Source organism: Gorilla gorilla, chromosome 16 (assembly GCF_029281585.2).
Source record: "Gorilla gorilla gorilla isolate KB3781 chromosome 16, NHGRI_mGorGor1-v2.1_pri, whole genome shotgun sequence".
Lineage (NCBI taxonomy): Eukaryota > Metazoa > Chordata > Mammalia > Primates > Hominidae > Gorilla > Gorilla gorilla.
The window spans coordinates 41,325,321-41,339,636 of NC_073240.2; the positions used below are offsets into that span (position 1 = coordinate 41,325,321).

The 14,316-nt window shown below is 39.3% G+C and overlaps 1 protein-coding gene across 1 annotated transcript in view; it reads left to right on the plus strand.

The window, feature by feature from the left end:
* KNL1 (kinetochore scaffold 1) overlaps window positions 1–14,316 on the plus strand; it is a 70,410-nt gene that overhangs the window by 19,363 nt on the left and 36,731 nt on the right. The window contains exons 8-10 of the mRNA XM_019011332.4: window positions 1,958–1,995; window positions 5,556–5,608; window positions 7,257–12,257. Coding sequence (XP_018866877.4) covers window positions 1,958–1,995; window positions 5,556–5,608; window positions 7,257–12,257 — 5,092 coding nt within the window. The remainder of the gene's footprint in view (window positions 1–1,957; window positions 1,996–5,555; window positions 5,609–7,256; window positions 12,258–14,316) is intronic.

Here is a 14,316-nt window from a genome sequence, read left to right on the forward strand (position 1 = left end):
TATAGGTTACATGTTGGTTTTGTGGTTTATTAATTTAAAACCATATGAAAGTATTACCTATTACATTCTTAAAATTGTTGAAACGAAGAAATGGAAGTAATAGTAGTCATGGTTTAGAAAAGGTACAGAATCAACTCCAACAGAGCTTAAAGGAAAAAGAATTTTTTAAATAAAAAGGTACAGAAGTATATACATTGAAAAGTAAAAATTATTCCCTCTTTCCCTCTTCTTTCTTTTTTGTGAGACGGGGTTTCGCTCTTGTTGGCCAGACTGGAGTATAATGGCATGATCTTGGCTCACTGCAACCTCAGCCTCCTGGGTTCAAGCAATTCTCCTGCCTCAGCCTCCTGAGTAGCTAGGACTACAGGTGTGCACCACTACACCTGGCTAATTTATTTTATTTTTATTATTTTATTTTATTTTATTTTATTTTGAGATAGAGTCTCGCTCCGTCGCCCAGGCTGGAGTGCAGTGGCGCCATCTCGGCCCACTGCAAGCTCCGCCTCCTGGTTTCACGCCATTCTCCTGCCTCAGCCTCCCTAGTAGCTGGGACTACAGGTGCCTGCCACCATGCCTGGCTCATTTTTTTGTATTTTTAGTAGAGACGGGGTTTCACCGTGTTAGCCAGGATGGTCTCGATCTCCTGACTTTGTGATCCACCCGCCTCGGCCTCCCAAAGTGCTGGGATTACAGGCGTGAGCCACCACGCCTGGCCCCCCTTTTGTTTTTTTTGAGATGGAGTCTTGCTCTGTTGTGCAGGCTGGAGTGCAGTGGCCTAATCTTCGCTCACTGCAACCTCCGCCTCATGGGTTCAAGTGATTCTCCTGCCTCAGCCTCCCGAGTGCCTGGGACTACAGGTGCACACCACCACACCCAGCCAATTTTTGTATTTTTAGTAGAGATGGGGTTTCACCACGTTGGCCAGGCTGGTCTCGAACTCCTGACCTCAGTTTATCTGCCTGCCTTGGTTTCCCAAAGTGCTGGGATTTTAGGCATGAGCTACCACACCCAGCCTAATTTTGTATTTTTAGTAGAAGCGGTGTTTCACCATGTCGGCCAAGCTAGTCTCAAACTCCTGACCTCGGGTGATCTGCCTGCCTTGGCCTCCCAAAGTGATGGGATTACAGACGTGAGCCACCGCACCCAGCCTATTCCCTCTTCTTCAGGTGACTCACTCCTTACAGATAACCACTGTTGACAATTTTTGGTGTATTTGCAGAAATTTTTTTTGTATGTCCAAGTGCATGTTTAGCTTTTATTTTTTTAAACAAGACAAAAATGGGATTGCCTAGTAATATGTCTTATAGCACTTTCTATGTTATTACATAAAGATTTACCTCAGTCTGTTACAATCTCTTGTATGGCTGCACCAACATTTAGTGAACTCCCTATTGATGGACACTTGAGTGGTTTCTTTCATGTACTTTTTGTTTTAAGGCTCAAGTTTTAGAAAAGGAATTGCTTTATAGGTCATTTTTTGAAAAAATAAGCAAGCAGTATATATTAAGCATATTTTTCTAGTTTATTTTTTTGAGATGGGGTCTCACTCTGTCATCCAGGCTGGAGTGCAGTGACATGATTATAGTTCGTTGCAGCCATGGACTTCAGGTCTCAAGTGATCCTCCCACTTCACGCTCCCAAAGTGTTGGGATTACAGATGTGAGCCATCACGGCTGGCTGATAATATTCTGGAAATTAGCAAACCATTAAGACCAATATGAAAAGTATCCTTTAGTTGCCTTGTAATTCCTTCAGCCAGTATTAGATGAGTCTTTTTTTAAAAAGATGTCTTTATAATTTTCTGCATTAGATGAGTCTTTTTTAAAAAGATGTCTTTATAATTTTCTGCTAGTCATTCTATGAAAGTCTTTCACCTTCTGTACTCTTTCAGCTGTTATTGAAAGATTCTTGGTAATTGTTTGGGGTATAGATTATAAAAATACTTTTTAATTTTTAGGAATAAGAAATTAGAAGATAATTACTGTGAAATTACTGGTGAGTATGACTAGAATACTTTTCTTATAGTAAGATAGTCTATTCATCTAGGTTCCTTGATCACTATTATGTACAAGAAACCATGAACCATGAAAAAAAAGCAAACAGAGGCCAGGCACAGTGGCTCAAACGCCTGTAATCCCAGCATTTTGGCAGGCTGAGGCAGGCGGATCACGAGGTCGGGAGATCGAGACCATCCTGGCCAACATGGTGAAACCCAGTCTCTACTAAAATACAAAAAAGTAGCTGGGCGTGGTGGTGCGCTCCTGTAGTCCCAGCTACTCGGGGCTGAGGCAGGGGAATCGCTTGAACCCGGGAGGCGGAGATTGCAGTGAGCTGAGATCGCGCCACTGCACTCCAGCAGTGGCTCCAAACAGAGCTTTGTTCTTTTTTTTTTTTTTCTTTTTGAGATGGAGTTTTGCTCTTATTGCCCAGGCTAGTGCAGTGGCACAATCTCAGCTCACTGCAACCTCCACCTTCTGGTTTCAAGCAATTCTCCTGCCTCAGCCTCCCAAGTTGCTGGGATTACAGGCGCCCGCCACCACGCCCAGCTAATTTTTTTGTATTTTTAGTAGAGACAGGGTTTCACCATGTTGGTCAGACTGGTCTCGAACTGCTGACCCTCGTGATCTACCCGCCTTGGCCTCCCAAAGTGCTGGGATTACAGGTGTGAGGCACCGCGCCTGGCCCAGGGCTTTGTTCTTTACACAGTGTCTTCAATTTAAAATTTCACAGGCTCACTATTACTTCTTTTTTTTTTTTTGAGATGAATTTTCATTCTTGTTGTCCAGGCTGGGGTGCAGTGGTACAATCTGGGCTCACTGCAGCCTCTACCTCCCAGGTTCAAGCAATTCTCTTGCCTCAGCCTCCTGAGTAGCTGGGATTACAGGTGCCCACCACTACACCCAGCTAATTTTTTTTGTATTTTTAGTAGAGACAGGGTTTCTCCATGTTGGCCAGGCTGCTCTCAAACTCCTGAACTCAGGTGATCCACCCGCCTCGGCCTCCCAAAGTGCTGGGATTATAGGTATGAGCCACTGCACCCAGCCAACTCACTGTTACTTCTTTCAAACCTGCTGTTTCTCCTATTTTCTCTGTCTTGGACTCCCACTCGTTCAGTTATTCACTGAAGTCAGGAATCAAGAAGTCATTTTCAATTCTTCCTTTATGTCTAATGGCCATTTGGCCTACTTTCTGTTTTGTCTCCTAAATGTCTTGAAAATCTGTTACCTATTCTGTATTCCTTCTGTGACTGCTTTAATTCAAGTCGTTATTATTTTTTCTTGGGCTACTGTATTTCATTTCTTATCCTTCCAATCCATTCTCCATATTTCTAAATTTGATTATGTTACCTCCCAGCTTAAAATGGTTCAATGACACTGTTTTGCTTACAGAATAAAGCCCATACTCCTTAGCAGTGAGTTAGAATGTCCTTTGTCACTTGGCCTGTTTTCTTCTCCAAATTTATCTCCTACCCGTTATATAGGTATCCCATGCTCTAGCCCATGATGAATTATTTGCAGTTCACTATATAAACTCTTTTTCTGCCTATATGCATTTATTTTTCATTTTATTTCATTTTATTTTTTTGAGATGGAGTCTCACTCTGTCACCCAGGCTGAAGTGAGGTGGTGCGATCTTGGCTTACTGCAACCTCCACCTCCCAGGTTCAAGCGATTTTCCTGCCTCAGCCTCCCGAGTAGCTGGGATTACACGCACGTGCCACCAGGCCGAGCTAATTTTTGTATTTTTAGTAGAGATGGGGTTTCACCATGTTGGCCAGGCTGGTCTCAAACTCCTGACCTCAGATGATCCACCTGCCTTGGCCTCCAGAGTGCTTGGATTACAGGCGTGAGCCTCCGCACTCAGCCCCTATATGCATTTATAAATGCTATTTTCTCTATCTAAAGTGATCTTTCTACTCCAGTTTGCCTATCAGGCTTCTCATTTTTCACTTCACTTAGTTTAACTTCAGTGCTATCCAAAGTGTCCAGTCCACAAACTAACTGCTCAGTCCATGACAGAAAAGGAATTTGTACCATAATATGCCTTAACTGTGGCATTAAGCCACTGTTTAGTTTAGCTTACACTTTTTTCCTAGCAATTATTATTATATGATTTATGTTTGCCGCCAGCTCCTTATCTCGTTATGAATAGGTAACAAGCAGTTCACAGTCTGGCACCATACTTCAAGTAGCACTGGCTTAAATGGAACCCTCTCTGGCAAAACTAAGGAGTTAGTCAGATGTTCTGTGCTCCCATAACACCTCTTTTATTTTTCAGTATATTTTAGAATTTATCACATTGTACTTTAAGTATTTCTGGCTGTCTTATTAAAGAGGCCAAACTTTTTTTGCAGGGGGTGGGAGATACTCCTCCTTGAGGAGCACGGCTACCCCATAGGCAGTGTGCTCAGAGTAGCCTGAACTACCATCTCTGGGAGTCCAGAAATTCAGAAATTTTGTCTTGTTCTTCTTTATACCTTAGTAGACATTTGAGGTGTGTTCGTTTGTTTGTTTGTTTTGTTTTTTCATGTAATAGGTTCTGAACCAACATTTGTTGAAAAAATGAATGGAAGCCTGAAATATAAATAAGGCTTTTAGTAAAAAAAAAAAAAAAAAAGCTTATAATTATTTCATTATATGTACTCAAGCTCGTCATAAATTCTTTAATGTGTTCTAAAGATTTGCCTTTAAACTTTAAATGTAAGTATTTTTAAATGTATTTCCTGTTTTAATATGGCCTTTTGAATCCCTTCCTTATTTACAAAGTCTGATTTGTAGTTCTAAAGTAAGTCTTGAGTCTAATCCTTTATTTCCATTTTCATTGCTCTGTTGCCCTAACATGACCTCTTGCGTTAATCTGAACTATTGTAGTAACTTCCTTATTGGTTTATCTTCTCTTGAATCTACTTCTCCTTATTACTTTTTACTATTTTTCTAAAATGCATTATATTTTATAATGGGATTATTTTTATAAAGCACATGTGTCTTATCATGGGAATATCTAGATTCCTTAACATAGAATAAAAGACCCTTCAGAATCCTACCCTAACCTTTCAGTCTCATCATTTGATACTCTTCTCCATGGGACTTCTACTATCCAGGAAATAAAAATAGAGAAGTGAATAATAATAATAAGTAGTAGTCCAAACTTTCCATCTTTAAAATCACCACCAAATTATAAAAATATTTCAGCCACACGGAGGATACAATAATTATTGGTCTCTCTGTCACTAACGTAGGATAATTAAGTCTTATGAAATTTTATATGTTCCCAACACAAAAGATAAATGTTTGAGGTGGTGGATATTCCAATTACCCTGATTTGATCATTACACAATGTATACAAGTATCAAAATATCACATGTAACACAAAAATATGTACAACAATCATGTATCAATTTTTAAAAAATTAAAAAAATTTAATACGTAAGTTCTTAAGGGCTTAGTTACTGGTAAATTCTAGTAAATACTTGTAACTGATGAAGAACCTAAGAAAAGGAAAATCAGGCTCAGTGATATATTTTCTGACTACAGTTTTTTCTTTTTTCTAAATAGGGATGAACACATTGCTTTCTGCTCCCATTCATACCCAGATGCAACAGAAGGAGGTATGAGTTCATGCAAATACCTTCATATTGTAATGTCATTTGATTGTTAAAACAGAAAACGCAATTCAATGATAATGGCATAATTTAGGGATGACTTAACAAAATGAATCAGCATAAACTGGAAAGGCTTCCTACCTTTCCAATTAACTTAAGGATAGTTAAGTCACTGCCAGTTTAAATAATGGGAGATACAGTATACCAGTACCTCTCAAAGTTTAAAGAGCACATGAGTCTTTATTTCTAACTATTTCCTTAGTGATACTAGTACACAAGTCCATAGGCCATACTTTCAGTAGCAAAGAGTTAATCTGTGTCCTCACCGAAAAAAATGTTGTAGCACAGAGTGTGATATATATATATATATATATATATTTTAGGCTGTCTCCAACAAGAAGGATTTTTTGTTGTTGTTGTTAGACACAGTCTTACACTGTTGCCCAGGCTGGAGTGCAGTGGCACAATCTTGGCTCATTGCAGCCTCAATCTTCTGGGCTGAAGCGGTCCTCCCACCTCAGCCTCCTGAGTGGCTGGGACTACACGTGCACGCCACCATGCCTAGCTAATTTTGTTCATTTTTTTGTAGAGACAAGGTCTCACTCTGTTGCCCAGGCTGGTCTTGAACTCCTGGGCTCAAGGGATCTTTCTGCCTCGGCTTCTCAAAGTGCTGGGATTACAAGTGTGAGCCACCAAGCCCAGTCTAGAATGTAATATAGATTAGCCATCATAGGCTTATGTCTTTCCTAGACTTTTAAAATTTAGGATAAGAATGACCTATTCAATATAGTAATTAGAATTTTTGTCATGTTTACATTTGGTGCTGTCAGTGTTTTTAATTTTTTAGTCATTCTAGTGGGTGTATAATTAACCTTGAATTTTTAATTTGTCCCAAAACACTAAAAAATAAATTACTCGCAGACTTTAGATTTCTTTTTCTTTTCCTAATAGATTGGGTATTACTCTGTTGTCAAAGTTGGAGTGCAATGGTGTGATCCTAGCCTATGACAGCTCAAACTCCTGGACTCGAGCAGTCCTCCCACCTCAGCCTTCCTAGTAGCCTAGGACAACAGGCATGCACCACTGTGCCTAATTTTTATAATTTTTTGTAGAGACAGGATCTTACTGTGTTACTCCTGGCTTCAGGCAATCCCCCTGCCTCAGCCTTCCAAAGTGCTTGGATTACAGGCATGAGCCACTGTGCCTAGCCTAAAATAATTTTTTTTTTTTTTTTTTTTGAGACAGAGTCTTGCTCTGTCGCCCAGACTGGAATGCAGTGGTGCGATCTCAACTCGCTGCAAGCTCCGCCTCCCAGGTTCACACCATTCTCCTGCCTCAGCCTCCCGAGTAGCTGGGACTATAGGTGCCCGCCACCATGCCTGGCTTATTTTCTTTTTTGTATTTTTTAGTAGAGACGGGGTGTCACCGTGTTAGCCAGGATGGTCTCGATCTCCGGCCCTCGTGATCCACCCGCCTCGGCTTCCCAAGAATAATTTTTAATGACAAATTATATGCAACATGCTACACCATTGATTCAAGCAAATCAACGTGTTATGAAACCATCACTGAGGATTTTTTATGTAGTACATGTTGTAAAATGCCTTTTTAAAAGTTTGCTTTTGTTCTGATCTCTTATATTTTGCTTTCATTATAGTTTTCAATTATAGAACATCACCATGAAAGGAAACATGCAAATGACCAGACAGTCATTTTTTCAGATGAAAACCAGATGGACCTGACATCAAGTCACACTGTAATGATTACCAAAGGCCTTTTAGATAATCCCTTAAGTGAAAAGTCCACCAAGATAGATACCACATCATTTCTAGCTAATTTAAAGCTTCATACCGAGGACTCAAGAATGAAAAAAGAAGTAAATTTTTCCGTGGATCAAAACACTTCTTCAGAAAATAAAATAGATTTCAATGACTTCATAAAAAGATTGAAAACAGGAAAATGTAGTGCTTTTCCTGATGTGCCTGATAAAGAAAATTTTGAGATACCTATTTATTCCAAGGAACCGAACAGTGCCTCTTCTACACATCAAATGCATGTATCTCTTAATGAAGATGAGAATAACAGTAATATTACTAGGATCTTTAGAGAAAAAGATGATGGGATGAATTTCACCCAGTGTCATACAGCCAATATTCAGACATTGATTCCCACATCCAGTGAGACCAACTCACGGGAATCTAAAGGTAATGATATTACAATTTATGGCAATGACTTTATGGACTTGACATTTAACCACACTTTGCAGATTTTACCTGCAACAGGTAATTTTTCTGAAATAGAAAGTCAAACTCAGAATGCCATGGATGTAACAACAGGTTATGGAACTAAAGCTTCAGGAAATAAAACAATTTTTAAGAGTAAACAAAATACTGCTTTTCAAGACCTTTCCATAAACTCTGCAGACAAAATACATATTACCAGAAGTCATATTATGGGGGCAGAAACTCACATAGTCTCACAGACTTGTAATCAGGATGCCAGAATATTAGCCATGACCCCAGAATCTATATGTTATAATCCATCTATTCAAGGTTGTAAGACTGTTTTCTATTCTAGTTGTAATGATGCCATGGAAATGACCAAATGTCTCTCAAATATGAGAGAGGAGAAAAATTTGCTAAAGCATGACAGTAATTATTCTAAAATGTATTGCAATCCAGATGCTATGTCTTCTCTCACAGAGAAAACTATTTATTCCGGAGGGGAGAACATGGACATTACCAAGAGTCATACAGTTGCAATAGATAATCAGATTTTTAAACAAGATCAATCAAATGTGCAAATAGCAGCTGCACCAACACCTGAAAAAGAAATGATGCTCCAAAATCGTATGACCACATCAGAAGATGGGAAAATGAATGTAAATTGTAACTCAGTTCCTCATGTATCTAAGGAAAGAATACAGCAGAGCCTGTCAAATCCTTTGTCTATTTCATTGACTGATAGAAAGACTGAACTCTTATCAGGTGAAAATACGGATTTGACTGAAAGTCACACAAGTAACTTAGGAAGTCAGGTTCCTCTTGCAGCTTATAATCTAGCACTGGAGAATACCAGTGAATCTCACTCTCAGAGCAAAAGCTCTTCAGATGAATGTGAAGAAATTACCAAAAGTCGTAATGAACCATTTCAACGATCAGACATAATAGCCAAAAACAGCTTAACCGACACCTGGAACAAAGACAAAGATCGGGTTTTGAAGATTTTGCCCTACCTTGATAAAGATTCTCCTCAGTCAGCTGATTGTAATCAGGAGATAGCAACAAGCCATGATATAGTCTACTGTGGTGGAGTTCTTGATAAACAAATAACTAATAGAAATACAGTATCATGGGAACAATCTTTGTTTTCTGCCACAAAGCCATTATTTTCATCAGGACAGTTCTCTATGAAAAATCATGATACTGCTATAAGTAGTCATACAGTGAAATCTGTACTAGGCCAGAATTCTAAACTGGCTGAGCCATTGAGGAAAAGTTTAAGCAATCCCACACCTGACTATTGCCATGACAAGATGATTATATGTTCAGAGGAAGAGCAAAATATGGATCTAACAAAGAGCCACACTGTTGTCATTGGATTTGTTCCTTCTGAACTACAAGAACTTGGTAAAACTAATTTAGAACACACTACTGGCCAGCTAACAACAATGAACAGACAGATAGCTGTAAAAGTTGAAAAATGTGGTAAAAGTCCCATAGAAAAAAGTGGAGTACTTAAATCTAACTGTATTGTGGATGTGTTAGAGGATGAAAGTATACAGAAACCTAAATTTCCAAAGGAAAAGCAAAATGTCAAAATTTGGGGAAGGAAAAGTGTTGGTGGACCAAAAATTGATAAGACTATTGTATTTTCAGAAGACGATAAGAATGATATGGATATCACGAAGAGTTATACAATAGAAATAAACCATAGACCTTTATTAGAGAAACGTGATTGTCATTTGGTGCCATTGGCAGGAACTTCTGAAACTATTTTATATACATGTGGGCAGGATGACATGGAGATCACTAGAAGTCACACAACTGCCTTAGAATGTAAAACTGTCTCACCAGATGAAATAACTACTAGGCCTATGGACAAAACTGTAGTGTTTGTAGATAATCATGTTGAACTAGAAATGACAGAGTCCCATACTGTTTTCATTGACTACCAAGAAAAGGAAAGAACAGACAGACCTAACTTTGAACTATCCCAAAGGAAAAGCCTAGGAACACCAACAGTGATATGTACTCCTACTGAGGAGAGTGTTTTCTTTCCAGGAAATGGTGAAAGTGACCGTCTAGTAGCAAATGACAGCCAGCTAACCCCTCTGGAGGAATGGTCTAATAATAGGGGCCCTGTAGAGGTAGCTGATAACATGGAATTGTCTAAATCAGCCACTTGCAAAAACATCAAAGATGTACAAAATCCTGGATTTCTGAATGAACCTCTATCAGGCAAAAGTCAGAGAAGAAAAAGCCTTAAGCTAAAAAATGACAAGACCGTTGTATTTTCAGAGAATCATAAAAATGATATGGATATTACCCAGAGTTGTATGGTGGAAATAGATAACGAAAGTGCCCTGGAGGATAAAGAGGACTTCCATTTGGCAGGGGCTTCTAAAACTATTTTGTATTCATATGGGCAGGATGACATGGAGATCACTAGGAGTCACACAACTGCCTTAGAATGTAAAACTCTCCTGCCAAATGAAATAGCTATTAGGCCCATGGACAAAACCGTATTGTTCACAGATAATTACAGTGATCTGGAAGTCACCGATTCCCATACTGTTTTCATTGACTGTCAAGCCACAGAGAAAATACTTGAAGAAAACCCTAAATTTGGAATAGGAAAAGGAAAAAACCTGGGTGTTTCCTTTCCTAAGGATAATAGCTGTGTTCAAGAAATCGCTGAAAAACAAGCACTGGCTGTAGGAAACAAAATTGTTCTTCACACCGAGCAAAAGCAACAACTCTTTGCTGCTACTAATAGAACTACTAATGAAATCATCAAATTTCATAGTGCTGCTATGGATGAAAAGGTCATAGGGAAAGTTGTAGACCAGGCCTGTACATTGGAAAAAGCGCAAGTTGAAAGCTGTCAGTTAAATAATAGAGATAGAAGAAATGTGGACTTTACAAGTAATCATGCAACTGCTGTTTGTGGATCCAGTGATAATTATTCCTGTTTACCAAATGTTATTTCCTGTACTGATAATTTGGAGGGTAGTGCCATGCTCTTATGTGATAAAGATGAGGAAAAAGCCAATTATTGCCCAGTGCAAAATGATCTTGCTTATGCAAATGATTTTGCCAGTGAATATTACTTGGAATCTGAGGGACAGCCTCTCTCTGCTCCTTGTCCTTTGTTAGAGAAGGAAGAAGTTATTCAAACCAGTACCAAAGGACAGTTAGACTGTGTCATAACACTGCACAAAGATCAAGATCTGATTAAGGATCCACGAAATCTATTGGCTAATCAAACTTTAGTATATAGTCAAGATCTGGGGGAGATGACTAAATTTAATTCAAAGCGAGTATCTTTTAAGCTTCCAAAGGATCAAATGAAAGTCTATGTTGATGACATTTATGTTATTCCTCAGCCTCATTTCTCAACCGACCAACCTCCATTACCTAAAAAAGGACAGAGTAGTATCAATAAAGAAGAAGTAATACTGTCTAAAGCTGGAAATAAGAGTTTAAATATTACAGAAAATTCCTCTGCACCCATATGTGAAAACAAGCCCAAAATACTCAATAGTGAGGAATGGTTTGCTGCAGCCTATAAAAAAGAACTGAAGGAAAATATTCAAACAACTAACTATAATACAGCTCTAGATTTCCACAGTAACTCAGACGTAACTAAGCAAGTCATTCAAACTCATGTCAATGCTGGAGAAGCACCAGATCCTGTAATTACATCTAATGTTCCATGTGTTCATAGTATCAAACCAAATCTGAATAATTTGAATGGAAAAACTGGAGAGTTCTTAGCCTTTCAAACTGTTCATCTACCACCCCTTCCAGAGCAATTACTTGAATTAGGAAATAAGGCACACAATGATATGCATATAGTGCAAGCTACAGAAATACAGAATATTAACATAATCTCCAGCAATGCTAAAGATAGTAGAGATGAGGAAAATAAAAAGTCTCATAATGGAGCTGAAACCACCTCTCTACCGCCAAAGACAGTTTTTAAAGATAAAGTAAGGAGATGTTCTTTGGGAATCTTTTTGCCTAGATTGCCCAACAAGAGAAATTGTAGTGTCACTGGTATTGATGACCTGGAACAGATTCCAGCAGACACAACTGATATAAATCATTTAGAAACTCAGCCAGTCTCTAGCAAAGATTCAGGCATTGGATCTGTTGCAGGTAAACTGAACCTAAGTCCTTCTCAATATATAAATGAGGAAAATCTTCCTGTATATCCTGATGAGATCAATTCTTCAGACTCTATTAACATAGAAACTGAGGAAAAGGCTTTGATTGAGACATACCAAAAAGAGATTTCACCATGTGAAAATGAAATGGGAAAAACTTGCAATAGCCAAAAAAGAACGTGGGTACAAGAAGAAGAAGATATTCATAAGGAGAAAAAAATCAGAAAAAATGAGATTAAGTTTAGTGATACGACACAAGATCGGGAGGTGAGCTCTGTCTTGAACCAAAGATTGTTCTTGAATTTTGGGTTTTGTTTTGTTTTTTTAAATTGTGGGTATTCTCAAATTTTAATCTTAGTCTTGGGTAGGCAGAAAATAATTATTTCCACTTATAGGGCTGGAAAAATATTCTTATGTAGAACCTTCAGAAATTAATTGACTAACAGCTAGACTTCAAAGCAATTTAAAGTGACAAATAGTCACAAAAAAATTAAATGGAAAATTGTACAAAAAGTAGCCAAAGTTAAAATTGTATAATTTCAAAAATTTCAAAAGGTATATACTGTCACCTCTAGTGATTTGTCAATTTGGCTTTATATAAGAATCTCTAGGGAGGTTATATATAGCTTGAAAAGTCATCTTCAGTGTTGTTATATTTGGGGAGTAAAAAGCTTTTTATTTTGCCAACTGCATGAAGTAAAGCTTGACTGAATTTCCTTGGCTGACAAGGATATGTAGAAGTTGAGAGTCCATTTTCTTTATTTAATTTTATTTTTATTTTATTTTATTTTTGAGACAGAGTCTTGTTCTGTTGCCCAGGCTGGAGTGCAGTTGTGTGATCTCAGCTCACTGCAACCTCTGCCTTCTGAGTTCAAGTGATTCTCCTGCCTCAGCCTTCCGAGTAGCTAGGATTGCAGGTGCCTGGCACCACACCCGGCTAATTTCTTTTCTTTTTTTTTTTTTTTGTATTTTTAGTAGAGATGGGGTTTCCCCATGTTGGCCAGGCTGGTCTCGAAGCCCTGATCTCAGGTGATCCACCCACCTTGGCCTGCCAAAGTCCTGATGTTACAGGAGTGAGCCACCACGTCCAGCCTGCATTCTATTTTCGATAAATATATAGATTATCTGCTATGTCTTAGGCACTGTTTTATGTGCTGGGAATGCAGAGAAAAATCTGCTGTCATGGAGTTTACATAATAGCATTTATTCATTTATTTATTTTTGAGACAGACCCTCGCTCTGTTGCCCAGGCTGGAGTGCAGTGGCGCGATCTCGGCTCACTGCAACCTCCATCTCCCTGGTTCAAGTGATTGTCATGTCTCAGCCTCCCAAGTAGATGGGAGTATGGGTGCACACCACAATGCCCTGCTAATTTTTGTATTTTTAGTAGAGACGAGGTTTCACCACGTTGGCCAGGCTGGTCTCAAACTCCTGGCCTCAAGTGACCCACCCACCTCGACCTCCCAGAGTGCTGGGATTACAGGCATAAGCCACCATGGCCCATAATGGCGTTTATTTATTTATTTATTTATTTATTTATTTATTTTTGTTTTGTTTTGAGATTAAGTCTTGCTCTGTTGCCCAGGCTGGAGCACAGTGGCGTGATCTCAGCTCACTGCAACCTCCGCCTCCCAGGTTCAAGCGATTCTCCTGCCTTGGCCTCCTGAGTAGCTGGGATTACAGGCATGTGCCACCACACCTGGCTAATCTTTGTATTTTCAGTAGAGTCAGGGTTTCACAATGTTGGCCAGGCTGGTCTTAAACTCCTGATCTCAAGTGATCCACCTTCCTTAGCCTCCCACAATGTTGGGGTTACAGGCGTGAGCCACAGCGCCCAGCCCCCTTAATAGCATTTACATAAAAGAATATATTGTTTTCAGCCAGGCGCGGTAGCTCACGCCTATAATCCCAGCACTATGGGAGGCCAGGGCAGGTTGATCACGAGATCAGGAGATCAAGACCATCCTGGCTAACACGGTGAAACCCTGTCTCTACTAAAAATACAAAAAATTAGCCAGGCATGGTGGCGAGCACCTGTAGTTCCAGCTACTCAGGAGACTGAGGCAGGAGAATGGCGTGAACCCGGGAGGTGGAGCTTGCAGTGAGCCGAGATCACGCCAGTGCACTCCAGCCTGGGCGACAGAGTGAGACTCCGCCTCAAAAAAAAAAAAAAAACTTATCAAAAAGCATGTAAGAAGATAGATGAAGATGGCATCTAAAGCTGTGAAGTCAAATGGTTAAAATAGTAAAAGCAGGAGCACATAACTTATTCAGCTAAAGAAGTCTTGGTCAGCTGGGGAGGAAAGTAGAAAAGCCTGGAAATAAG